Consider the following 27,351-nt stretch of genomic DNA (forward strand, 5'->3'; position numbering starts at 1 on the left):
GCATCTTTTTTCTGGTATTATTTTATTTTAATAGTGACAATATTCTTAGCTTTTATATATGAAAATCGGTATTTATAGTTGAATTTTAAATAGATTATCCATATCATGTAGAGTGCATTAATGAGAAATTAAATGTTTTTATCATTAAAAATATGTGAAGGCAGCTTCGCTAAGATGACACTTCACTACAAATAAAACATTAGCCTGACCAGACCATTGATTCAAACGAGCATAGTTGCTCTACGTGGTCCATGGCTATGACCGTGAATGCCTCCATGTGACTCACGAGGATGTGAGGCTGAGGGGGCCGATCTTCAAACAAACAGTCCTAGAAGACAACTGTAATTCTAGGCTTTGACAGAATGCAAACTAGCAGGGTACCATATTTCTCTTTTGTCTCTATTTGAATACGTGCCGTGGAAATATTTATGTAGCACCAAAACAACTTGAAACGTGTGGTGATCATTGTTTCAATCAGTGTTATAAATCCATGTCATGTGATGGTCTCCTCAAAACTAATATTCAACATGTACGAGAATAAAATTTGAGTGTTTGAATAGTGGATCATCATATATTTATATTAATATTTAATTTCTAGAACTAGAGGGATTGAGGGTTGGTGATTGAAGTTTTAATTCCACCAAATCGTGTATTTATAGGTTTTAGCAATGATTTTATAGTAAGGAATTGTAATGAATAAAGAAATAAGCATTCACCTCTAAAAATAGGATGTTTGTTCTTGGTTTTTTTTTATAAATGCTTTGAGAATACATGATAAGAGAATAAAAATCATGAATCCCTCACTTGTGTGGTTTAGAGGGTATTTATAATTTACGAACCATGTCCTTTTTCTCAAGAGACCAAAAGTCTTTTCCTCTTGAAGATCTTAACGAGGAAGAAATCTTTTGCATTAATATTAATGTTGATGAGAATTACCTTTTTCACATCATTAGTGTTGACAGAAAAACAGTAGAGCTATAAAAGATTTTTGTACCATATTTCATACACAACATTAATGTTGATGAGAATAATTATTTCGTAACATTTATATTGATTGAAATATATTTGGTTTTTAGAGCACTTTCATAAACCTAGGGGTGTATGGAAATGATTACCTTAAGCTCTTAGCATCTTGAGTTAAGCGTTTTAGGAATAACCTCTTAACTCAACATAAGGTCAATAAAGATCATCGGTTATATGTTTGGATCTGGAATAATTCTAAACCCAAGGTTGTTGGGTCTTGACACATTTCTAGCCCCCGATACGCTTAGACTCGGTACATAGTTGAGCTCAAGAGAATTGAGTCTGGTATCTTGCCAGACTCACATGTATTTTGGCTAAACATGTAGCTAAATCCAACAGAGTTGAATCTGGCATCTTGCAAGACCCACAAGCGCTTGGGCTCAGCGCGTAGCCGAGCCCAACGGAGTTAAGTCTAGCATTTCACCAGACTCACAAGCGTTTGGGCTCTGCACATAACTAAGTCTAAAGGTGTAGGGTCCCCACCTTGTCTTTGACCCTTATATTCATGGGTTTTTCAAGCAAGTGGGTTGTGTATAAAATATGTTTATCAATCATCATGTAAGATGGGTCAACTCGATGATATGTTAACTTGAAATCTAGTATAAACTGGATTTTATTTTAACTTTCCTGGAAACCAAGTTAATTTTTTTTTTACTAGAAAGTATTTTCCGATGACCAGTTTTTTTAATGGCAAACAAACACAAGAAAGTTTGAAAAATAATTTTTAAAAGACTACTTTTCGTGAAACAAACAAAGCCTTAAATACTCCTGATCAACAATGTTACTTTTTTTTATAAAAAAAAATTTCTTTATGGATATTTTATTGTTCATATATAGAAAAAACAAAAATACCAAATAATTTTTTTAAGGACGGTAATTAATGTGACTTCACTATGAATTATTTATACGACTACAAGAAAATCACATTCCCTATATTATTTTTTATCTGCACAGAAACTAATTTATTATATTATAATTATTATAACACCACCACTGCATTAAATTAACCTCTTGCAATATAATTGGGCACTAGACAACAAGGATTTTTAATAATGATATTATATATTTTGATATTGTGATAGCTTGTGTTTTTTAAAATATTTTTTTATCTAAAAAAATATTAAATTAATTTTTTTAGATATATTTTTATGATTTTGATATACTAATATTAAAAACAAATCTAAAAAAATATTATTTTCATAGATTTTAAATTAAAAATACTTTTAAAAAACACCTTACAACACAATACCAAACACAAAATAGAATTCAAACTCTAATAGTTAAAAAATGTTTCATCAATGAAAAAAAGACAGAATCCATAAATAAATGATAGGCAAGAACATTTCTGCTTGTGGGTGCGTTACAATACAAACAGACCAAAGAGTATTCAAAGATGTACATTCTGGTAGAGGGCATGCACCACCATGGACACAATTTTAATCACAAAATACAAAATGAGGATATCTGATTGAAGCTCAGACCAGTTCATTCCGTCATTGAGGAAAATGTATGCTGAGATCATTTAAGCCGGCACAACCACGGATGCTCAAGCCATGTTCATTAGCCAAATGTAATAGGCATATGAAACACAAATGAGGAGAAATCTCCTTTATAGTTGCAGCAGCTCTGCAATCACTAGGAAAACTAGCCAAGAGATCCCTGAAAGACACTGCCTCTTCTTGATCCTGCAGAGATATCAAAAGAAATCATTTCCATGAAGGTTACCAGCAATAAAACCACAATATAGAATCGACAAGCTAAAAGTCACTCGAACCCTGGTGGATACAGAATTTTTCGCATGGCCTTCAATATCATACAATGACAACAGTAGATTGAAGGGCCATGAGATTAGAATGCTATTGACTAAATATTTATTTGACTGATACATGCTATGACCCGAAAATGTGTAAATTGCATAATCAACCCAACTGTGGTCAGTTCCAAATTAGTTGGATCACTGACACAAATCTTCTTCATTCTAGGACAACTTCGTACAAGTTGTTAGGATAGTCAATCCTTTGTAAATACTTTAGTTAACTCATCTTTTTGCTACCTCTCTCCCCTTTTCTGCTCCTACTATGCCAATCCAACCACTCTTCCGCAATACGGCATCCATAGGTTAAAATGATACATGACAAAATAATTCCAAATTAAAACCCCTCAATCAATCCTCAAACGAGTGCCACCCCCTCCTTAAGTGGCGAACGTTTTTATTTCTTGTATGATTATTGTATTTGATACATCTACCTTAGCATTCTTTACTTTGTTACCGTTACTTCAAATGATGATGCTTGTCTAACCAAAGAGACGATGGAGGACGGCTACTTAAAGTATGCAGGCTTTATTACACAAAAAAAAAAAACATGATTGCTGAGTCTTACACCTAGACTTGATTGGGATAAGTGAAATGAGTAATTTTTCCTTCTAAAAAATCAATAAACTTGTTATTAGAGTTAATATGATTTTTTTCATAAGTTTATTTATCATTGTTAAATTAATTAGAAATAACTTGATTTTTTCATATTTTTACATAATAGCAAAATAGTCTTTAAAAATAAAATTTATTTAATGGTGTCTAGATTTTTTTGAATTTATTTTTTAAAGCACAATAAAATGACTAATTTGTTTAGCTAGTTTTTTCTTGTTTTCATTTATTATAATCAAGTTAAATAAGGAATAATTTAATATTTTAATATATATAAAATATTATTTAAAAAACAAATATCAGCATGTGAGATGGTTCCACGCTATAAACAACGTGTGAAAAGGCATTTAATGGCCAAACAATGACTTTCATAGCATCATTTGAATCGTATCAACAGCTCCTCTCCCTCAAGGGCATGGATGGCTTGCTAACCTCTAATGTAGCGCAAGCAGGTTTTTTCTTCTTTTTTTTTTTATTTTTAATTTTCACAATTAACACTTTAAATTTTCAAAACAATCTCTCAATTTTTTTTTCCTCTAAATTTTATTATTGTTCTTTTAATTACTATTTATATTATTTAAAAAAAATATAAATTTTTTTTTATTTCATTCTCCTTCAATTTCTTTATCTGATAGATTTGATTCTTTTTTTTTTGTTTTATTTAAGATAATTTTTTAAATTGCAAGTTTTTACAATTTCATCCTTCAATTTTTTTTTTTCTTATTAAATTTTATACAAATTCTTTTGACTTTCATAAATTTTTTAAATTGTTATTTTTTACTTAGCCTCGAACCCTTGCATTCTAGGATAATTTTCCATAACTGACTTTACTTTTTCCCAGCATTAGTTCGATAGAACCACGTTATCAATAAACAACATACGTCATGTGAACCATCTGGAATATATTTTTTAGTTCAGTTCACAACCAAAGAAAGAGAGAGGGCATGGATATCCATGGCTGAGCTAACCTTCTTTATGCATACTTATAGGGAGTTTAATCAAGCTCTGAAGACTTGGACAAGACTTAGACATCTTATTGAGGAATTTTTAATCTAAACACAAAAGGGTGACATCTCTTTATTTTTCTCCTATCATTTCAGAACTACATTTTCAGTTTTTTTTTATCTGAAGCCCTTTTTTTCTATACTTCGGTAAAATTAATGTTGGTGATAGCAATGAAAACTTCATATCCAGAAAGGGAAAAGCTGCTCTCTAGACGTTTTCTTCCCAAAAAAGCTGAGCCAACTCAACTTTCAAGATCTTATGACTGCTTGTAAGGTTCAACTGACAAGTCTTTCGTGGCAGGAAACAGCAGTGAACACTATAAAATAGTAATAGCAATTCTATACAGTGGTTCCAGCTTCGCTGACTCAACCTTAGGAAAACATACAAGTTACCTAGGATTGAGTCCTGTTCCAGCTTCTACTTCAAAAAATCAAGACAAAAAAAAAGGTGAAAGTATAAGCACACCTGGACAGGCATTTGGGGAGATTCTTGTATGTGGTGCCAAAGAGTTTCCTTTAGTGTCTGGACATCAACTTGCTTAGAAGCCTTGTCATAGTGTACTTCGATTTTATTTACCTGAATTGTTTACATATAGGAAACGAAAATAAGAACATGACTTGACCTTTTCCAGCATTTGACTAGCACTTGAAGTGGCATATTGACCATGTGCTAAATTTAAGCAGAAATTAGGATTTGGTGCTAGCTCATCGGCCTCCTTACTGTTTAATTTCAGTCTCGTAAATAATGTATGAAAACAAGTGCTAAATCAAACATACTCTAGAACGAGATTATAGACCAACCTGGCGAGGCTGGGTAACGAGTGTGTTGGGGTCTTCCACGTCACTATAGGCATCTCCATCATCAAATTGGCCAGCAAAGGCACTTTCACCATCCCATGATGGCAGTGGTCCACAATCATCTGCCTGTTGCCTCGTTTCATCTAAAATATTGTATAACCAGAATTGGAAACTGTAGACATGCTTTATTGTGAATGCAGACAATTCATATGATAAATACAGACTGTTACATTATTTCATGGAGCTAAATGAAGTTTGCAAGGAATGAAACGATTGTTATCACAATAACATCTAATAATTAGTTGGAAGGGCTGAGTGAAATTTTCGATTGCACCATACATTCTGATGAAATCTATAATGAGAGATTCCTCATACTATGTAGAAAATGGTATAAACAAGCATATCTCTGCTAGAAAGCAGCGAATGAAACCTATCTGAAATATTAGAGGGATAATCTGAGCAAGATGAGTTGCTTTCAGTTGACTCTTGAGTTTATGTTCCATCTTACGTAACTGTTGCCTTCTAAAAGTTAGAAGCTTAGCCTTCACATTTTCAATACTTTCTCGTATGTTTTCCTCTTTATATCTAACTTCCAATAATAATCAAACTAGCTCAGAAAAAGCAGAAAAGAGAATGATTCATGAGAGGAAAAATAGCATGATTCTTTTTTTATTCTTCTTTGATTTATTTTTTTTAATGACAAATCAGAGCAGCAAAGAAGCGTAACTCAACTCCGTGAACGGTGGCAGCAAGGCCCTCCACCACTTACTATGCCTCATTGCATATTTAAGTATTCTACTCACTGCTTAATATTCTAGTTTGGCCATGCCTTTTCTGCAAGTAAGATCATTTTGGTTGCAATTAAACTTGATAACTAAATACGGGGCTTTTCCTTTAAAATTAAGAGATGACTAGAAAACAGATACTTCCATGTGTCTTATTAATGCAGAAGCAGAACATGAATGCACTTTTCTAGTAATGAGGAACAAGAACAATTTCTACAAATTGAGATTTGATCAAATGGTTATTAAAATTACTGGTTCAGGTCAAAAGAAAAGAAAAGAATAATTCACACCAAACTTCCGAACCAAGATCCAATTATAATTATAAGCACAATTACAGCTATGAAACATTTAAGGAATAGATTAATTCAAAAGACGTACAAATTCATTAAAATATGCAGCGATGAGTACTGGAGATTTATTGCATTCAATTATAGTATTATGCAACTGACAAGGCAAGATATGCAGAAATTGTTGAACTTTCAAAGCAACAGGAAGCAAAATACAAATAAAATTATGGGAACTGCTGGAATATTCTAGAAAATTGTGTAGTATGTCTTGAAAAAATAATTACCTGAAAACTTTTTTCTTCTCTTCCCAAGGCACTGCAACCACAACAAGTCTTTCATTAACAAAAAAAAAATATCTAAATAATGTTTCGATAGAATTAGCAAACAATCCCAAAGTTCCGTAATAAGCATTACCATTATATTAGGTAGAAGAAACAACTTAGCAAGATCCTCAGGCTGGTAATGGCAATCTTCTGGCAGTGTTGTATTACACTGTGGTCTATTTGCAGGTAGAAGTAATGACTTCGCATTTTTGGGAGGAGCAAAGACATCAGGCATTTCTTCATCCAAGGCTTTTGTGAAATCAATATCAACTTCTGTTTTCTTCTTGGTCTTTGGTCTCTTAGTTATTACTGGTGATCCTTCTTCTGTAGTAGAAGGATCCTCTGCACCCATAGAACAGCTTCCAAATTACAATTCATGAAATGGACTAGTAGTGCAAAATGCTGATGATATCACATGCACTGGCACAAAAGTTTTACCTTTAACTTTCTGATACTTCCAATGATCAGGACCTGCCCAATCATTTCGTTTTGATGTAAATCCCAAACTCAAAAACAATGGCCAATCAACTTTGTCAAATCTGTCATCCGTATCTGGGTTATCGAACAAATGTGGCTCTCTTTCCTACAAGAATTGATCGCAACTTGTCAGCAACTTCTTCTTTTATTTTTTAAAGTAATGAGCAGAAAAATCAAAGATAGAAATGTAATGGGAAAAAAGACTCCCGTTAGTGTATAGCTTAAACCTCATGATAACTTGGAAAAGTTGTATCTGCACCAATGGGGTCCTCATCAATCACACTTCTTTGGTCATCTTGATCTACATTCCAGGGTCCACAATTCTCATGTGTTTCACCATCGAACTCAACTTCATTATTATAAGTTCTATCATCTTCATGAAATTGGTCACCGCATGTCTGGTGACATGGAAAAATATTTAATGGCCTTTTGTTGTCTTCATCAAATTGATCGACTATAGTCCCAAGAGTTGGCGAAATTTCATCCTGTGTCCGCATGTTCAGTACCATTTGTTCAATGTAATCTGGAAAGTAAATGAGAAACTGGCGCTTAATGACTCGAATAAGTATTTGAATGTTGAATGCAAGAAGAGAAAACAGCAACTAAAAGCAAACACCACACCTCTAGCGAAAGAAAGCTCAATCATATCAAGCCCTTCACGCTGATTTTCACATGATGTGCACTTCCCCGGTACTTCTTGTGAATCAAAAAGCACTCGACATCCACCATACACTCCAAGATTGTTCAATAAAAGACCCTTGGCTCCACCTTCATCGAATTGTGCAGATGTCTGATGATACAAAGGATCCACAGCAAATGCAACTGAAAAGAAAATGAAATCCCATTTCCAACATAAACAAAATTTTAACTCCCACACTAAAAACAGAGATATAACATTTCATGTGTGATCACTAACCATCAAACTTCTTTACATTAAGAGCTTCAAAAGACGGCTCCAATGTTGACAAAGGTGACATCTGCATAAAGTCTTCTGTAAGTTTCTACTTGTTCATCTAATCAATCAATGTAAGTCTGTAAATCAGGAAACTACCAACCTTTTTCTCAGTCTCTTTTTTCGAATGGCTTTCCTCGTGTCCATTGTCAGCATTAACACCATCCACAGTACCTTCATTCAAATAACACAACATCAATGAGATCAACAAAGATAAAAAGATCATGAATTATGCAGCAACATTAATAGCACAGCCTTTTCTAATTGTAATTCACAACCCAGTAACACTAAAATGTAGGAAACTAACATGTCTAATTTTGATTTCAAGTCATTAACTTGTTAGATGTGTAATGGAGTGGGTTAAGAAACCCAACCTGGTTCATCTTCAAGACCAGCTCTATTAATCCCACCAAGCACCTTATACGCCTCTGAATGCACAGAATCTACCCTTAATGAGTAGATTTTAACACCAGCTTCTAGGGTACAACTCGCCTGCACAAATTCCCAAATTCAATGCTATCAATTTTGCGTGAAAATAAAAAGGAAAAAGGAAATTGATGTTTTACCTTTTGGAAATTGGTCTCAGTATCACTTTCTTCTTCGACCTTGATGATCTCGGCGAGATGGTCAATCAAATTCAATTCCCATGTGTTCTTTTGATTTATTTTCTGCTCCAAAACACCAAAAATAAAACAATAATTACATTAAGAATCTCAATAGTTTTTAGAGGAACAGATAAGAAAGAAGACGGGGAGAGAACCGGACATTCTCGCTGGCGAGTTTTATGCAATTATGGAAGAGATCGAGGATCTGCTGCTTGTCGAGGCAGGGATCTGGATCTTGGAGAGGCGGTGGTTGAGAGTGAGCGGCGATAGTCTTGCGGCGGATAGCGGCGGCGCGGGCGGCGCGTGCCTGAGCACGCTCGAGGTTGTCGTCGTTGGAGCCTAAGAAGAAAGGGGAAGTTGGGGATTGAATCCTGGGGAGTCTCTGCTTAGGGCTTAGAATTTCTCCCATTTTTTTTCCTTTTCCTTTCAAATTCAGCACTAACCGATTGATTAATAGATTAATTTTTTAAACAAAAATAGGGTGAAAATTTTAAGTTTGGGTTTTTCCCTCCAATTTAGTGTTTTGAATTGGGTTCCGTTCGGGGGGAAGTTACGGTGTCGTCAGTCTCGTACGGTGAAAAGTTAGTTTTTTAAAGTATTTTTTATTTAAAAATATATTAATATAATATTTTTTATTTTTTAAAATTTATTTTTAATATTAGTATATTAAAAAAATTTAATTTTTTTCAAAAAATATTTTTTCAGTACAAATACAAACATACTCAAAATGATAAAAATGAATTTTAAATAAAAAAATATTATTTTTAAAAAAATATTATTTAAAACACAATTCTAAAATTACATAAAACAACACAACAGCGAAACAAATAACTAATAAATGAGAAGAGCTAACAAAGGCAAACGAGTTACATAAATTCATTCAAATTACAGCAATATGCACGAGAAATGCATTTCAAGTAAATCAAAATGAAGTTGTGAAAGGAGAACAGATCATGAAGACCAGAATTAAAAAAAGAGAAAAATGGGAGGCCTTTAATTTTTTTAAAATACAATGGTGTCAATTTTGGTTGTTTTTCCTCTCTTTTTTTGCCGTTAATTATTTTTTTTTAATTTAATTATTCGATATTATATTTATTAAGATTTAAAATTAGTTATTTATTTAATTAAGGCTATCTTGATTTAAAAGGAAATCATCGTCATCGGGCTAGAGCTTTATCTTACAAAAAAAAATTAATTTTATTGTTTGAGAAAAATAAAAAATAAGAGGGCTAGAATTAAAACAAAGTAAAAGATGAGAGGCTCTTTTTTTAAAAAAAAAACAATATAAGTCAGTGCCTTTATACCTTAAAATTGTCAAAATTTTCTTTGGTCCTTTTAGTTTTGATACGAAACTATTTAATTTAAAATTTTATTTTATTTATATTTGATTTGAAGAAGTAAGAGAGTTGTCAAATTATAACAAATAAACAGAAAGTTAATGAATAGCCTGTTTTAAGATGTGAAACTAGCTATCCTTTGTAATGATATATTCAATTTAATGAGCATGGTTCTATCTAAATCTTTTGTTTTTCCCTTTATCTTACAAGAAAAACAAGCAAGCAAATTTTTTTTTGTTTAGGTTGATTTTTTATTTTTAAATCAATTAAATGCTAATTTAAAACCACAAATGGATTTATTGGAGGCTTGTTGCGTATTTTAGGTGTTTCTAATTGAAAAATTTCAATTAGTGAAGATAAGTTATTTTAAGATTAAAAGTTGACAACTTGACTTTTTTATTATCTATGATTATCAAAATTTAGAATAATAAGCGACTTGTTATATGCTGTAATTTTGTTTTTTAAAAAAGAGTTATATGTACTTTAAAAAATAAATAAACAAGACTAATGTGTACTTGCTTTAGCTTATTTATAAAAGTCCAAGTATACTGGGCCACCTTGGCCCACACTCTAGGCCTTTTATTTTTTTCTTTTTTCTTCGGTTTTTTTTTTAATTTTAATTTTTAAAATTGCTTTTTATTTTTTTATTTTTTTATTTTTTTAATTCTATCATTCATATTTTTTTTATCAAGGCTTTATAATTTATTTAAATTTTTCATTGTTTTGCTAAAAAAAATAAAACAGATCAAGCCTTGAAATTTTTTATTTTTTATTTTTTATTTTTTATTTTTTTCTTTTAATATTTTGTTGGTATTGAATAAAGCTTTATAAATTATTTTATTTTTTCTAAAAAACAAAAACAAATCGAGCCTTTAAAAACTTCTATTTTTTTTAATTTTATCATTCGAATATTTTATTGATTTTGAATAAAACTTTATAATTTATTTATGTTTTTCCTTTGTCTTGCAACAAAAAAAAAAATTCAAGCCCTGGGCAGCTAGGCCCACTGCTTGGCATTTTTCACTCTTTTTATTTTTATTTTTTTTAACTTCAACTTTTATCATTGTTTTTTTTATTATTTTATTGTTGTTGTTGTTGTTTTTATCATTCAATATTTTATTGGGTTTGAATAAGGCTTTATAAGTTAATTTCAATTTTTTTTTAGGTTTATATCGATATCTAATAAGCTTCTTAATATTTGGTTGATGTTCAATTTTGTAGGTGTAATTTTTTTTATCGTGTGATAAAAAAAATATATAATGATTTTAGAAAAAAAACAACGTTGTTAAAACAATGAAGTCCATAACCTAAGTCGCAGGTTTGACGAGTTAAATTGAGTTGATTAAGAATTGAGTTTCATAACGTTTTTTGTTATTATTTTTATAGGGTTGCCACAGTGTCGAACATGTCCAACGTTGTTTAGTGCTTGATTTTGCGATAATTCGTTTTTATTATCGAATAATTAAATAAAAAAGTTATTCAACCCAGTAGATAGAGTTCATGATTCAGATATCTGGTTTGATGAGTTAACTTAAGTTAATTGAGAATTAGATTTTCTAATTCGTTTTAATTTACTTTCTATAAGGTTATCGTTGTCCTAAGCAAATATCTCGATGCTGGGTTGATGGTCAATTTTAAGAGCGTCTATTTTTATTAGCATATAATTAAATAAAAAATATTTTAAAAAATATCATCAAACTCAGTAAAATTCATTACCCAGGTTGCAAGTTTAGAGGATCAATTCGCGAAACCTAAGTTAACCCAATATTTAGACGTTTCAATTTTAATTTTTTTTTAAAAAAAACTAAAGTCATACTTTTATCTACGTTTGAGTTACATCCGAACTCATCAAGTTATTTTAAAAATAATTTAATTTAAAATCTGAATTACTTAAAATTTAGGTAAAAAAGTTAAAAAGTTTTAAGCTGACGTGACAGAATAAATTTTATAAATTATCTGGGATTTTTTAAGTATAAGCATTGTTTTTAAATTGAAACTTTGATTTAGAAAGAATGATTATGATTTTTTTCCCCTGCTTGAAAGACGTTGAGCATCATTAAACAATTTTATATTTTTTTAACGTTGAAAATGCATGGACAACGTATTTAGTACGACCTGCAACATGAATAACAATACATGATAATAAATACAAATCTGACTTGGCTGTAATTCATACCCTTTACCTCTATTTTACAGAAAAAACATCAAGGGGGGAACATGACCATAAATGAACCCAAAATAACTAGTAAAAAAAATAAAATTTGAGTACAATAGAATGAGCACCTGGACATTATAGTTCAATTGCAAAGATGCCAGATACAATAGCTGCACTAAATTCATTCTGGAAGCATTGTTTATCCATGAATGTCTTTTTACATATATTACAAAATCAATAAAATTCCCAGTTTCCAGGCATCAATTGTACATCTGTTTTCCAACAATTTTGGAGCTACAATATACAACAGCTCTTCCACTCTTTACTGGAATTGCCGCATAAGGGCCTGTAAATAATAAGTGATGGTTGTGCTAATCAGTATTTCTCATCAGGTAGCCTACAATGCATCCCAGGATAGCTCCGGCAACAACCTGTTCAAAGCAATAAGCTGGTTATTTGCACTTGAATGTCAATCTCAATACGTTTAACAAACTTCTATCCCAACTAGCATGGATAATTGTGAGATATAATAGAGCATCCTCCCATTTTCCTTGCACCCCACTTGGAAGGATTTGGAAAGTATACATAATCTAGCAAGGAATCATGAAAAAATAAAGTGCAAATATTATTAATTGACTTGCTGTAATGATTTCTAAAATCTCATCCTTCCCCTTAGAAATTGTTCTCCACGAAATTGTTTTCAAGTTTCAAGAACATAAAAACTCTTCCCTCAGCAATCACCGAATATGCCAAAACTTGGCTACATCTTTATCATAAAAGCCTTCCAATAACAAACTTTGTTTCATGGCCAGTTCTATCAACCTGTGCCTTTTGGAAGCAGGGAAAATGCTCTTTAACCACCTTTCTATAGAGATTTTGTTTGCATAATCAACGTGTACAACTATCACTTCCTTGCTTAAGTCTCCATGTCTCATTTCTCCTTTTTTTTTCTATCCCCGTATTTATTGTTTACAATCTTGCTATCATATTATTTTTCACACAGATGTTTCCAATTTACAATGTCAACGTACTTTGTCTACAGCATGAGTAAAGAAGTGTGATTATAAGGCTTGCAGCAGCCAGTAAACAATAACTAGCATCTCATCTGGATGGTTATCATTTGACAGTAAATCGAGTACTTTTGAAATGCAGAATACACAAACTCTAAAAAGAAAAAAAAACAGCACAAGCATAAAACAGAGAACTTGTTTTTTGAAACAAAATGCTATAATGCAACAAACCTGAAGGGGAGTATGTCCAAGTAATTCGCGCAGAGGTCTAGAACTGGATAACGGGTGTTCTGGAGGAAACTCACAGACTATTTGATTCAGCAACTGTATCAGGCACACAAAAAAACAACCATGTAAAGCAGTAGAAACAAAAAGACACCTATGGATGTGCCAAAATGCACTTGCAAGTTGAATATTAGAAGCAAACAAAAAACGCAACCTAGATTTGCCAAATGTGTCAAGATGACTTACTTCAGCTTGCCGACCAGCATGAAGTCTGACCCCTGAAGCATCATACATCACCTGCAAAAACATAAAAGCCAATCATGCCAACCTAAATGGCACTACAACCCTATGAATTTTATAGCACGTAGCAATATAACTGGGTGAATCAAACTTCATGATTAATGAGGGATTAACACTAAACAGAAAACATAAATGGCATTACAACCCTATGAATTTTATAGCTAGTATGAAATCATCCAGATCAAAAGCAGGATAAATCAGGTTAGATCATAAACTTGACAACACTTGCTGCATCCCAGCTAAACCAGCTTTTAAGGCTGCCCTGTAACAATCCATCAAAACCTAGATATTGGAATGGGAAATTATATATGAAATCATGCTAAATGTTTTGGTCTAAAGCATATTGGGATTGCAAAACTTTCTTGTTTGAGAGAACTGAGAAGGAAAATCAACAAATATCTTCATTTGCAGAGTTAGCAATGCTTAGGTTCAATGAAATTTCCACCGCTCCAATCAATTATTCTAGGATCTTCCACTGCATCATTTCAATTGCAGATTAGGCACATTTGAATATCCGAGACTAATTATATCAATTTCATTCCTTTGGTTCAAACAAGGAAACATACTAATCTAACCTTAAATTTTACATCAAAGGAGACCAGGTCAAGACATAAAATTTGAACCAAGTAATTCCTCAAACAATATGCCAGGATTTCCCCCCTCCCTTTTGGTTGGAAGCTAGTGAAGTGAGTCATCATGGCAGTCACAAAAAATGTAAAAAGGCATTTTTTTCCATTGCCAAAAAATGCACATCAAGCATGAAGGAAAAGTACGAATTCTTCCCTCACCACTAAAATTTCCTTAAAAGAAGAACTTCATAAACCTCCTAAAACAAAAAAAACTGAGATTGCTTACTTAAAAATTTACTAAAGCTTCAAAGTAGCCCACCAAGTAATTCCAATTCAAATCAATACAAAAAGGAAAAAAAAACATTATAAAACTAATCAAGTTGTGAAGAAAGTTGGAAGGCAATGTCAGTGAATATTATCAAAAACAGCAAAGAGTCAGGCCACACCACCAGAGTGGGAATATGTAAGATATAAGCAAGCAAACACCACAAGAGAAAAGGGGGCGTCTTACAACACAGGCCAAGACAACAACAATGGCAAAAGCAGGCGATCCCGTCCCTTCTTGCAAACCTACAGCCACAGCTAGAGCTGTAACGGTTGCAGAGTGTGAAGAAGGCATTCCGCCAGAGTCGAGCATTCTTTTAGAATCCCATCTCTTTTCTTTATACCTGAGCATCTAGGACAAGAAATGATCTACATTTAAACTCAATAAATTAATTACACAGAAGGCCATTATTCAAATCAGATGAAAATGGGATGGGATGGGAAGGGAAGGGAAGGACCAGGTGGTGAAGAGCTTGAGGAACTGAGCGAGAGCACAGGCGAGCAAGGCAGAGAGGAGAGGAAGGTTGTATGGTAGAAGAGGCGCGGGTGATGATGATGAAGAAGAAGAGGACGATGTGGTGATGGTTCGAGGCCCAATTCTTGATGATACCAAATCTCCAGCTGCTGCTGCCTCCATTGTTTCTGTGTCTCTCTTGACCTAGGGAGGGAGGGAGGGAAATGAGGAGGAAAGAATGAAAGGGTGGTTGTTGAGGTAGGAAATTGGACCATTTCTATCTGATTAATTTGGTGGCATGCCAGCCTGCCAGATCTCCTTGTTATTTAATTAATAAAATTATAATCGGTTGTTTTTTAAATTAATATCGAATTAAAAGTTTTTGCATAATAACAATTTTTTTTTATAATATATTTTATCTTGTTTCGAACAAAAAATAGTGATATTTAAATGTGTTTTTTTGAAGTGTAATAAGATAAATAGTTAAATATGTTGTGTATGATAGTTTAACATGAAATTTAATTTTTAATTTTTCAACTCAATTGTTTCGTTGATCTAATTATATAAATCAATCGATCATTTTACATAAAAAAAATATAAATTTATAATTTTTTTATATATATTTTATGAGTCAAAATATATATTTTTATCCAACTTGTAGACTCGAAAACAAATTTTAAATTAAAATTTTTAAAAAATTATTATTCACACAATAACTATCCTCTATTTTTTAGTGTCAACTGGTCGATCGGTTTAACTGATCATTACGAGTTGATAGATCGATTCGTTCAAATTTTAATTGATATTGCAGTTCTGAATTATGATATTTAATTAAATATCGTATTGTCTGTTTAAACTTTAATTAACCATTACAAATTAGTCGATCAATTCTTTTTGAATTTAATTAATATCATATTTAAAAAATAAAATATTTAATTAAATATTATGATTTATAACCAAAATTTTCAAAAGTAAATCATTTCACCAAAAAAAATATTTGTTGCTATGTTAATTCATCATTTTTAAAAAAAATTCAAATATCCTTTGTTTGGTCAAATTCACAGCTCATTATCATCTTGTTGTTGTAACTTTAACCTATAATCAAATTATAACACTATTGAATCTTAGAAAAAAAAAAAACTACTAATTCCACAGTTACTTAATACTACTTGCCTAATGAAAAGCATTGATATTTTATAATTTTAATCCCTTTTCTTATTTAATCAGTAAACCTATGCCAATTCTCACATAAAATTTAATGTCTTGCTGTTGATATTTGATTGGACAACTTGATCGGAAGAAAACTAATTTCTTTCTTCTTCTTTTTATTTTCTTAAAAATAATTATATTTATATTTTTTCTAATTCAGGAATAGACTCAAAGCTGAATTTCTTCATAATTTGTGAAATTTTCAATTCCAATCCATTTGTTTTAGGTTTTAACTTCCTCGGTCACTTTAAATTAGTATATTAAGAATGAGTTGAATACTTGAATCTGAGTTTATGAAATTAATTAATTAACAAGGTATTCTTTACCTTGAGAATAATTAATATATATATTAAATAAAAAAACCCAAATTTATGACGACAATTGCATAAACATAATTATTCTGCTAACCTAAGACATGAGTTTGTTCCTATTTCCGTGTTGTGTTCTTTTTGAACAGCTCGCTATCTCTTTTCGTAGTCTATCCTATGTACAACCTCTGTGCTGAAGAAATATCAACCAGTTTAATCTCCCAAGGACTCGCATTTACACACAAGTTGATGTCGCAGAAACAGTTTCAGAGTAGAGGATAATCCTGAGCTTCACGCTGGGAGGATGGAACTGAACCACTATGTTTACTTGGCAATGGCGTATTCCTTCGAGACTGGCGCTTTGTTGGGACCAGATCAGGTTCTTTCTCAAACTCTTCGGGTGCTTCATCACTGTCGCTATCATCTTCGCCTTTAAAAACTGGGTGGCTATAAGCATTTTGAAGGAAGCTTTTCAGGTTCAGGTTTGGCTCTCTGGCACGTTCCAATGTATCTTTCATCATTGCTTCCTGCAAAACAGTGGAAATGACAGAAAAGGAGGTGATGAAATTATTCAAGAAAGTTTTTGAGATTTTATACAGCAGAAACTGCTTGTAGTCTGTCTCAAGAAATATGCAAAATTTAACATACCTGCAATGGATATCTAACAAAAGCAGGTTCATATCGGCCTTTGCAGAACAAATGGAACCATATTGTCAATATTGGGAGTGTAATGAGCAACGGTGTGGACTGAGCAGCTTCTTTTGTGCTTAACAATCCCATTAGCAGCAGTTGTGAGACAATTACTGCAACTATGATGCGTCCATGAACATCAGGCCAGAATGCTGCAGCACTCTCATACTCCTGATTGTAAACATTTATAATCTACAATTTCATGCAGCAATCTATTTTCAGTGAGGATTCACAATCCAATAATGTTTTAGTGCTTGTAATACGAACTGCACATACATTACACATGTATAATTGTAGTTTGAGTGACAATTCTGGATGTGATTCAAATTTTTACCTGATGACGATATACAACAAATGCGAGGGCAAAGAATACAATTATGAAAGGAAGTAAGATAGGCGACACCACTGCATAGACGAGGCCAAGTAGGAAATAAAGTTGTATTTGTGGTTCCCCTGTGTTGAAACCAAGAGTTCCTGGATCCATCGCCTCTTTCTTATCCTTTTCAGTCTTCACCAAGAAAAAGTTTTTCAGGTGATAGATTATCAAGGGTTTCAATCTTAAAATCTCCCCAGCGACTCCAGCCCACCCATCAACCATTATGTAAGTTATGAAGAAAGTTGCCTTCATAGGAATCGAAACTCCAACTGTCTTTGGTATTCTGCAAAAATTCGCTTAATGTGTCAAATAAAAATAAAACTCACAAGTAATTATGAACTAATTGAATTGGGAGAAATGTAATGCATTCCTAAATACTGCACCTTGAAGCAAATTTTTTAAGATTATTAGACTTGGAGCATCCTACTCACCACATACCCTTCGGAAGGTTTAATTTCTACTTAAACAACCAAACACAAAAGCATACAGCAGAATCATAATTCAACTAAATGCAAAATGAATCAAGATTTACATGTGATGTTTAGTTTCTCTAGCGGCTAATGGACAAAGCATTCAAGTAGATGTTTAACTACATCAAAAGAACAATTTCCAATGCTGCATAAACTAATAAATTGGAAGAGTAGAACATATGAGAAGAACTTACTGAGTTGCAGACTGGTGGATAAAATTATCCAGTTGTTGAAATGCAGTTCCGGTGATTATGCTTCCAAGAAACACATTAACGAATTGGAAGATATAATATCTAGCTGCAGATCTCCTCTCTAAGCCTGATAGACTAATGAATCCCTCGAATTTAGACATTAGCATCAATATTGAGGGTAGAAAAATAAGAAATATCTTCAAAGCTATTCCAGGAAGGAAACCTTGAATGAATGACTTAATCACTTTCCTGCATGAAAAACAAGAGGTTGCCATATTTCAGGGGATAATTGCATTCAAGCAACGGAAAACAAAGCACAAATTTGGTAAAGGATTGAAATGATATTCTATGTTTTCTCCCCATATATTTTACTTTATTGAATGAATCATTCTACAACACACCCGAACCTTTGACAATTCAACTCTAATAAATTGACTCGCATCCATAGAAAAAGAAAACATCCAAGACAGGTTGGAAAAAAAAACCAATAACATTTTTTGAAGAAAGCTAAATATTATTCTGCAACATGTTTCCATCTTTTCATCCCCTTCCTAGAATCCACCATAATGTCATTTCCTGTTATCCACTAGAAATTGGCATAAGATGGCATTACAGCTTTCCGATGCCCAAAAACAGAACTTAGATTATTTCTTTCAAAAAAGTATGAGCTAAGCCAAAGAAGTTGGCACAACTGATCTCCATTCCTACATGTCAAATATACCTTTTCTGCCTTTATCTTAACCTAAAATTTGGCCTAGAGGTTAGTGTTTTACCAGAAGGATTAGAAATGTTGTTTTGATTTAATTGCACAATAAAAAAAATACAAGTCAGTAGCTCGCTGCCAGGTTAAGTCTATAAGGAGTGAAGCAAATTTTTATGAAAATAAAAGGCACAATTTTCTCAAAATAAAGTTTAAGGAACTTCCGAGATGATATGAAGCAAGAAGGTGAGGATGAAAGACAGCTATACTGATATAATATCATAACTTTGTCCAATCATGTAGATTACAAGCATTTAATATGACATAATTAAATGATATGCAGTTGTGAACCAAACAAATGACGAGCACAGCTATTTTTCCTAAGAATATAAGGTCACACTTGAGAAAAAGATACTCACATTTCAATTATAGGTTTCAGGAATGGGAGTGCTTTCTCAATTCCTTCAATGTTCGCAAGGGACTGTACAAATGCAATGGGAATCATGAAAAAGAAGGTGAGGAAGAAAAACGCAACAGCAATAACAAGCCTTCTTAGTGTGAGCGAAACAAATGGAATTGCGAGGTTATCCCAATATACATCACGGGGTTCTGGAGCCCACCCAGTCAACCATATAGTTGGATTTCTGGATTGTTGTGTTTGTGCACAAACAGCGGCTCCCCATCGAGTTTTGAAGGAAACAAATGCTGCTGGCATGATTGACTTGGGATTGTTCACAATCTTGTCTCTCTCCAAGGAGATCTAGCAATTGTTAATTTCAAAAGAAAATATGGTTAATCGAAAGCATAGAGATGACTACCTCAACAAAATTCATAATAAAAACATTAGTTAATTGTTAGATGTTTACAAAACTTTACAGGCTATTTAAATTCATGTATACAATTAAGTGACCAGAGCTTCATTCACAACGCAAAAATTTCAGAGCTGGAACATTCTCTGTGCTATGGTGTCAATGCTTCAACAAAGTCAGACCTTCAACAAATAATGACTGAACTAGAACAAACAATTGATTAAAAACAATAAGAGCTTCACAAATAAGACGAAAACAAGACCTAAAAAGGCCTAACTTTACTTTGAATGATGATAAATGTCAGTGAACAAATATGAAGTTAGGACAGAAATAGTTCACGCTGCAAGAAAGTAAAACAATACACTCTAAAATGCAAAACATATAATTTAAAAGTACCACTTACTTCTCTTGATAGTCTCTCAATCTCAGATGTGTAGTGATCAATTGCATCCACCCTATTCCCCCAAAGGCCAAGGAAACCAGTCTGCTCAATGAAAAATAAATTAGCACTACATGTTAGTGATTAAAATCTGAATAACATTTTCTCGTAAATTGTCATGTAAATTGAGTGTAGAAACACTACATCTGGAAGGGAGGGAGGGAGAGAAAATAAAAGATACCGGTGACTTCAATAGGACACCTTTAGCAATGAATACCTTGAGAGAAGGCTTTCTGGATTGATTTCTTGAATATTTGATTTGATAGTAGTCAAGCCAGTTCTTCATCTTTTTCTTCTTGTTGACTAAGTTAGAAAGTTCATTAGCATTGTAGACAACCTGCAAGCAAACGTTTAAGCCAAGGGAAAAGAATCATAACATGATTCACCTCCTCAAACCAGTTGTTTTGGGCCGAATAGGTTAACAAGATATTAATAAGATGAACTTTTCAGTTAGATGATGTGCTTAAGCTTGATGGTATAAAACTAGAAAAGCAATGCAGAATTTTCTTCCAAAGAATGGCTGGTGTAGTTCATAGACAGTACAATTGAAAAGTAAATGGTCAAACTACAATTTTGAGCGAATATAAGACAAGCTTGTTGGAGAAAGGAACTGGATCCATTCTGTGGCAACAAAATCTACATCACCTACTTAGGGAACCCTCCCGCCTCTCTTTTTCTTTCTTACCCTGGCAAATCTTTTGAAGTTTAAACTCCAATGAAAGAAAAAATGAAGATATTGTGACTTTACTCTCCCGGTCCCACTTCAGACACTCTAGGATCTTTTTCTGTATCTGCTCCTACAAATCAAGAGATAGATATGCACAGATTGCACTTGTCAGATTCAGGAGTGTTCTAAGTGACAAAGGAGTTTGAAGGCCAGGTGAAGCTAATAAATGAAAACTTTTCTCCCTTTCATAATCACATATAAGATCTTTTTTTCTGAACCACATCACATACAAGTTCTCATTCTGAGATCTGAGTGATTATAATGAAATTGTGGATCAATTAATGTCACAGTCATATTATGGAATCAAATAACTAGTCTTATAACAACAAAAAGCACTTAATCACTCTCCATCTCTCCGTGTCTCTCTTTGGGTGGGTGCGTGCGTGCATGTGTGCTGGCGGGTGTATTTATGTATTGTTGGTATATGTACTTGTCGCATGTGGAAGTATAAGAGGATCAAACCTGATGAGTGAGATAATCGCTAGGATGGTTAACCAGGAAAAAATGTTCCACAAGTTCACTAACTGATTCATCAGGATCTGGTGGCACATTTCTAACCAGTACCTACACCAAAAATACATTACTTCATCAACGAGGAGCTGGAAGAAAAGAGTTACTAAGAGTGCCCAAAGGAGATCATTTTCAAAGTATTCCAACTTATAAGAATGACCTGGTTATATAAATATATGCTACAGAACTTCAACTTGATTACAATCAAAAGCTGCAGAGGACGCAATCTGTTCAGGTGTTTAGATGCAGTTCTAAACTATCATTCTACTAAGAAATAAAAGTCAAGCTTCTAATATGCACAAAAACATATAGGATATGATTGCTTCCGAATTCTGACAACCGACCTAAAAGAGAGTAACCATTGGCCCTCATAAGAAAATTACTATTAAAGGAAAAGGAACTTTCAGTTGAAAGAGCACTCTAAAAACAAGTTGGCAAAGACTAAATCCAATAAAGCTCACCAAGTTGTAGCGGAATTAAACTAAGAACAAACTATAGGAACCAAGATGAAAAACCTGAACTTTGAGAACCAAAAATGAAGATAACCATAATATTTGCTAACAACGCTTTTTTTTTCTCTTTTTTTTTTTTTTTTTTTTTTTTATCATGTCCCCCCATTCTGAAAGAAGTTAGCAGAAAAAGAAGGCAGGTGGATCCACAAATGAGGCTTTCACATGCAACTGGACTCATGCTACCAGGCATAACCGAATCAAAACAATTTGAGCATTTCAGATATTTTGAACGTTAATATTTTCTATTGGGAAGAATACATCCATGAGTCAATTAAAGCATGGTTGGCTGTGTGCATCTAACATCTGATTGGTTCTAAACATATTCCCTGTCCTATATCTTTAATTGATGATAAACATCCAACCTTCTTTCCATGCCATCTTTTTAATTAATGTCATAGTGCTTTACAGAGTTGCTCTTACTGTAAATTGATCAGGACGTCGTTTCTCTGATGCAAGAAAATGCAACCTCATTTTAGCCACTGTCTCATACTCTGTTTTTAGCACATAGCATGTCCAGAAGGTAAAAGCATAAGCCATCACCATATGGGTCCAGAATCTGCAACCAAAAATTTAAGTTGACTGAAAAGTTCAAACCTACTCTGCCAACAAGAAATTCTATTGAAGGAAAAAATATTAAATTTCAATATTGATATAAAAAACTTGATAGTTCATTAGATCAATTTCTTTCTTAGTCACTGGGCTCCGCACACCAAAGGCTGCGGAATATTCCCCCAACCAACGAAGAGGTCTTGCCGGAATTGCCACATATGAAATTGAGCATAATTTTACAAAGAAAAATTTCAATATTGATATAAAAGACTTGACAGTTCATTAGATCAATTTCTTTCTTAGTCATTGTGCTCCGCACACCAAAGGCTGCGGATTATTTCCCCAACTAACGAAGAGTTCTTGCCGGAATTGCCACATATGAAATTGAGCACAATTTTACAAAGAAATAGCCCACTTCTTTCTTGAGAAGAGATGGAAACATACTCAATATTTCCCCAACTAACGAAGAGTTCTTGCCGGAATTGCCACATATGAAATTGAGCACAATTTTACAAAGAAATAGCCCACTTCTTTCTTGAGAAGAGATGGAAACATACTCAATATCATTTGATTGAATAGTTGACCCAACCCCTTGTTGTTTGAAGAAACCCTCCACTTTAATTGGTATTTTTTTCATAAAAAAGCAAACATAAGATAACAAATTCAGTCTTTCAATGGTTTAAGAATTACTCAACATAGTTCATAGTTCACTACACTAATTTCTTTTTTTAGAAAAAAAAAGTTGATATAAAGCAGAAAGATAACAAAACAAAGGTAATAAGTCTTGTATACCTGCATGATCCTGTGGGTATATTTGATATAGAGAGCTTATCCAAATCACTGTAAGTTAAAGTGGAATGCTCCAGAGTGTTATTTGTCCAATTAACTGGCACTGAGATAGTGAAGGCCAGGAATGCAATAGGAACAAAAATTTTAAGCCTGCACTTAAGAGGAAAAAAGAAAAAAGAAGAAACGAGTCTATGAGTATAAAGGTTAGAAGTCAATATTTTGCTCAGAATAACATTCAACACATGCTCCCAATGCAAAATCCTATTGTATATAGGAAAAGGACAAATCCATTCCACAGACAAGAATTGAATTGATGAATGTGCGAAGGATAAAATTTTCCAAAATGCTCAGAATAACATTATCCCAACTATTTAAAGGAGATATATACTTAGTGGTCGAAACTTCAACTTTTTTAAAGGAATACGATCGATTGAATGCAGGAGAGGGCTCGGTGTACAGGTTCAGCTTACGTAAGGCAGAGAGGAGCCCAATTCATTGTTAGCGGTGTAAATTTCAACAAACTTCCCTAAACTGTTCCAATTTTATCTATCCATTATAACAGAAGGGTAAATCGCAAATCTCAAATTCTTTCTCTTCAACGAGTTAAATGGAAAAACATTTTTGCACATCCCAAAAAGAAAGGGTGGACTAACAATTTGTGATTGGGGGCAGAATAAACCTACCAAAACTCCTAAGAGCATGCTGGCTTTGACTGATGAACAGTGACAATAAGTTCGTGCATATTTTCAAGGTTAGGTGAAGAGGCAGGAGAGAAACAATTTAAGACATCAAAATACCAGCTTCAATTGCAATTACACCACATATCCATCTATTTACTATATTTTTATCCACATTAATCTATTTATAAATTGCTCTTGATACCGAGTATAAATCAGTTAGGTGTAGCTTTGGTGACAGAAGATTTCAAGGTTTGGTCAGGAGAAAGAAGAGACAGTTGAGACATCAAGAATACCAAAATGACAATCAGGTTTCTTTCACATCTGCACCAGATATCCTAGCTATTTGAGTTTTTTGCCAATGTCGATCTGTTCATAAATTACTTGTGTTTTTCCATGATACGACTGTGCTTGTATAAGATACTCTCAATGCCAGCCACTACCAAAAATTGACAATGTGATGGAAAACCTCACTACCACTATCAGAAATAAAGAACAAAAGATGTTATTCTGAGTTCCATCAATTTGCACAAGGCAAGGCCAATCACTTAATTAGTCAATACACAACTAATATGCACATTATTTCCACAAAACAACATGAACTAGAAATACATCACTTAAACAAGTATTATCTAAGCCCATATCACAACAAAAGTGCGGATGATACTGTTCATATGTAGATATTGACAGACTTTCTGGGACTGCAATAAATAATTTCAATGGCTAGACAGAGGTTGGCTTTAGATAAAGCATGAAATCAACTTGAAATAGGGGAACCGTTATGTGGGAAAATGAGCAACAGCTTGCTCCAATGTTGTGTGCTTGCTAAGCACAGCTAACAATTTAAACTGATTTTGTAAAAATATGGGATATCTAAAACAAGCAGAAAAATGTTTACCGACTCAGATGACATTTTGGATCAGCAGTTAATTTTACAGTACATTCTCAGTTCTTCAATCCTACTCCATTTGCAGCAATCATATGTCTTACACCAAAATTTAGCAAAATATGAAAAGAATAGAAAAAAAAAGAAACTACACGCAATTGAACGCCTAATGAATGCCTCCTATAAATACTTCAAATAACTCAGATTATCTACTTAAGAACCAACCTGTGTCTACTTTATATTAGCAGTGGAGCAAACTTAATATCGGAGACATCAAATTTGCAAACAGTCAGGACATAGATCTCTAACTACCAGTTTTTTGTTCGCCTAGAATATAACAACAAAATTAAAAAATTAAGACGATTGAGTTTACTATCAAACTAAAGCATCTCGAATCACACGAAGCATAACGAAAAATAAGAGAACCATCATACCCTGTCAAGTAAATCCTCAAGTACACAGCAGAGTCCAATCCAGCATGGTCAATTAGCTCAGGCTCCGGCATTTGCAATGCTGCGGGCATCCAGTTGAGAAACCTCACATATGACCTGAAGTCCAAATTGACAAACTTGCCTACAAACGCACCAGTGCCCAATGGACTGCTCCTTAAACCCTTGATATACCATTTGGGGAAGTAAACCCTATCATTTACCGGCTGAATCCGAAGAATCGCAAACACAATAAAGAAAGCAAATGCAGTGAGTATATTAATAGCTGCTGCTACTCCTATATCACTTATTGTCGCCATATCCTGTTCACTTCACTTGAAAGAAACAATAACTTATCCTCCCTGCAACAAAGAGATTGACCTTAAAATACCATAAACCGGCTAGTAGGATCAAACATTAAAAGAACAACCTTTTTAACGTTCAAAATCATTGCAGCAAGACAAACAAAATCGCAAATGGGTTGCCATGAAAAGGGGGTGGGGCTAGCTTTTCAGTAACATGAGAATGCCAATCAAACTACCGGCATTTATCTGGAGTGTCAAAATCAAGGGGCTCACAAAATCTTAAATTCTCAAAAAAATTCCATCACTGTAACACATATATGAACACTAAAACTGATTAGTCAAAAAAATTGCTTCTTTCATCCCTATTTTCTCAGAAACCAAACACACCCCTGAAAACAGAAGGAAATATATATATATATATATATATATATATATATATATATATATATATATATATATTACACTGCAATACTGAACTTACCAGCAACGTAACTAAGAGGAATTCTATTCCAGCTCATCAGAAACCAAACCAAAAGGAAGTTTCCTTTTCTTAATCAAACACATTATCTCGATGTTTTTCCTTGCTCAATACTTTCCTCCGCCACCAGTTAATTACTCAGCAAACAAACAACTAACGACTTCGTACAAACATAATTAAGTTTGGAAAGATCCAAACAACTTGGTGTTACCTTTGAAGCGAGAAGACGGCAGCGTTTAAGAGCACAATGCCAGAGAGACAGAAGAAAGAAACGCACGTAACAGAAAAGAAGAGAAAAAGAAAACAAATAAGTACGTGCTAGCGGCTTCTCTCTAACAATTTCTTGTGGTATATCTCCGTTGTCTAATTTATTGTCTTCATCCTCAAAGCTAAAGTGAGAGTAAGTAAGATTCTTCGAACTATTATAATTATTTCTGCGCTTCCTTTTTCTTCTTCTTCTCCGTCTTTTTTAGTTTTTTGAGAAAAAAATTATGGAAGACGCAAACAGTGGGAGTGATGTGAGAGAGATGAAGAAGAGAGAGAGAGAGAGAGAGAGAGAGAGTAGAGAATAAAAAAGAAATGAAAAGTGAGGAGGTGTCTCCTATAAAACGCTCTTTTGACGTTACCAAATGTGTCGTTTAGGGTAACCTTTTAATATTTCTTATTTAAGGAAGAATTGATGAATGGGACAGGGGGTGGCGTGGCACGCTGTTAGCCATTTTGGTATTAATCATTGTTTTTCAATTTTTTTTTTTATAAATTTACTAATATTTTTTTTTTGTTTTTATAAATTTATTAAATTTACTTTGTAATTTAATAAACATTTAGGAGGTAAAGTAATTTTTTAAAGAGAGAGAGAGAAAAGAGTCAATAAAGTTTGCAGGTCGGTGTATTATGCATGTGGTTGGCATGTGATGGGATGGATCACTAACGGCTACACCTCCTTAACAATGTCATTCCCTATAGTCTAACTTTGTTGACTATTTTTTCCTTTGTTGACTAATTTTTCCTCTCTTTTTTTTCGAGTTAACATAAAATAATATTTTTTTAAAATAAAAATTTTATAATTTATTAAGGAATGTCATTAGAATTTATTAACAGTGAACCACAAACGTTAGTCATAATTCAAAGGAGATTAATGTGGAGCCTTTGATTGCATATATATATATATATATATATATATATATATAAAAGATGGATTCTTCACTAGAAAATAACGCCTCCAGAAATTGTATGGTTTTGGGT

At 33.1% G+C, this 27,351-nt stretch overlaps 3 protein-coding genes across 7 annotated transcripts; all 3 read right to left on the bottom strand.

Annotated features, from left to right (window-relative positions):
• Positions 1 to 2,300: 2,300 nt before the first annotated feature.
• LOC7462066 (condensin complex subunit 2) lies at positions 2,301 to 9,153 on the bottom strand. The gene is made up of 13 exons (XM_024584699.2): positions 8,840 to 9,153; positions 8,641 to 8,742; positions 8,449 to 8,566; positions 8,178 to 8,248; positions 8,039 to 8,099; positions 7,744 to 7,944; positions 7,350 to 7,645; positions 7,084 to 7,228; positions 6,737 to 6,987; positions 6,607 to 6,637; positions 5,254 to 5,393; positions 4,919 to 5,029; positions 2,301 to 2,708 (listed from the first exon to the last, which is right to left on the bottom strand). The coding sequence occupies exons 1-13, from the start codon at positions 9,086 to 9,088 to the stop codon at positions 2,517 to 2,519; spliced, it is 1,968 nt and encodes a 655-aa protein (XP_024440467.1). The 5' UTR covers positions 9,089 to 9,153; the 3' UTR covers positions 2,301 to 2,516.
• A 3,091-nt stretch (positions 9,154 to 12,244) lies between these two features.
• Positions 12,245 to 15,302, bottom strand: LOC7462067 (uncharacterized). 3 transcript variants are annotated; one of them, XM_002321102.4, is made up of 5 exons: positions 15,058 to 15,302; positions 14,787 to 14,943; positions 13,653 to 13,703; positions 13,413 to 13,505; positions 12,245 to 12,602 (listed from the first exon to the last, which is right to left on the bottom strand). In XM_002321102.4, the coding sequence occupies exons 1-5, from the start codon at positions 15,234 to 15,236 to the stop codon at positions 12,543 to 12,545; spliced, it is 540 nt and encodes a 179-aa protein (XP_002321138.1). In that variant the 5' UTR covers positions 15,237 to 15,302; the 3' UTR covers positions 12,245 to 12,542. The 3 variants fall into 3 exon arrangements, with proteins under 3 accessions (XP_002321138.1, XP_024440201.1, XP_024440202.1); XM_024584433.2 differs by having other exon boundaries at positions 14,787 to 14,951; positions 15,058 to 15,291; XM_024584434.2 differs by having other exon boundaries at positions 14,787 to 14,968; positions 15,058 to 15,204.
• Positions 15,303 to 16,538: 1,236 nt separating this feature from the next.
• On the bottom strand, positions 16,539 to 26,610 carry LOC7462068 (CSC1-like protein At3g21620). 3 transcript variants are annotated; one of them, XM_024584498.2, is made up of 12 exons: positions 26,318 to 26,609; positions 25,330 to 25,685; positions 23,336 to 23,482; positions 22,415 to 22,550; positions 21,435 to 21,536; positions 20,463 to 20,582; positions 20,210 to 20,290; positions 19,417 to 19,757; positions 18,301 to 18,546; positions 17,595 to 17,919; positions 17,219 to 17,452; positions 16,539 to 17,097 (listed from the first exon to the last, which is right to left on the bottom strand). In XM_024584498.2, exons 2-12 carry the CDS (start codon positions 25,641 to 25,643, stop codon positions 16,837 to 16,839), a joined length of 2,307 nt encoding a protein of 768 aa, XP_024440266.1. In that variant the 5' UTR covers positions 25,644 to 25,685; positions 26,318 to 26,609; the 3' UTR covers positions 16,539 to 16,836. The 3 variants fall into 3 exon arrangements, with proteins under 3 accessions (XP_024440266.1, XP_002321139.1, XP_052302676.1); XM_002321103.4 differs by having other exon boundaries at positions 26,110 to 26,609; XM_052446716.1 differs by lacking the exon at positions 21,435 to 21,536 and having other exon boundaries at positions 26,318 to 26,610.
• Between the last annotated feature and the right edge of the window lie 741 nt (positions 26,611 to 27,351).

The sequence above is a fragment of the Populus trichocarpa genome, chromosome 14, assembly GCF_000002775.5.
Source record: "Populus trichocarpa isolate Nisqually-1 chromosome 14, P.trichocarpa_v4.1, whole genome shotgun sequence".
NCBI lineage: Eukaryota > Viridiplantae > Streptophyta > Magnoliopsida > Malpighiales > Salicaceae > Populus > Populus trichocarpa.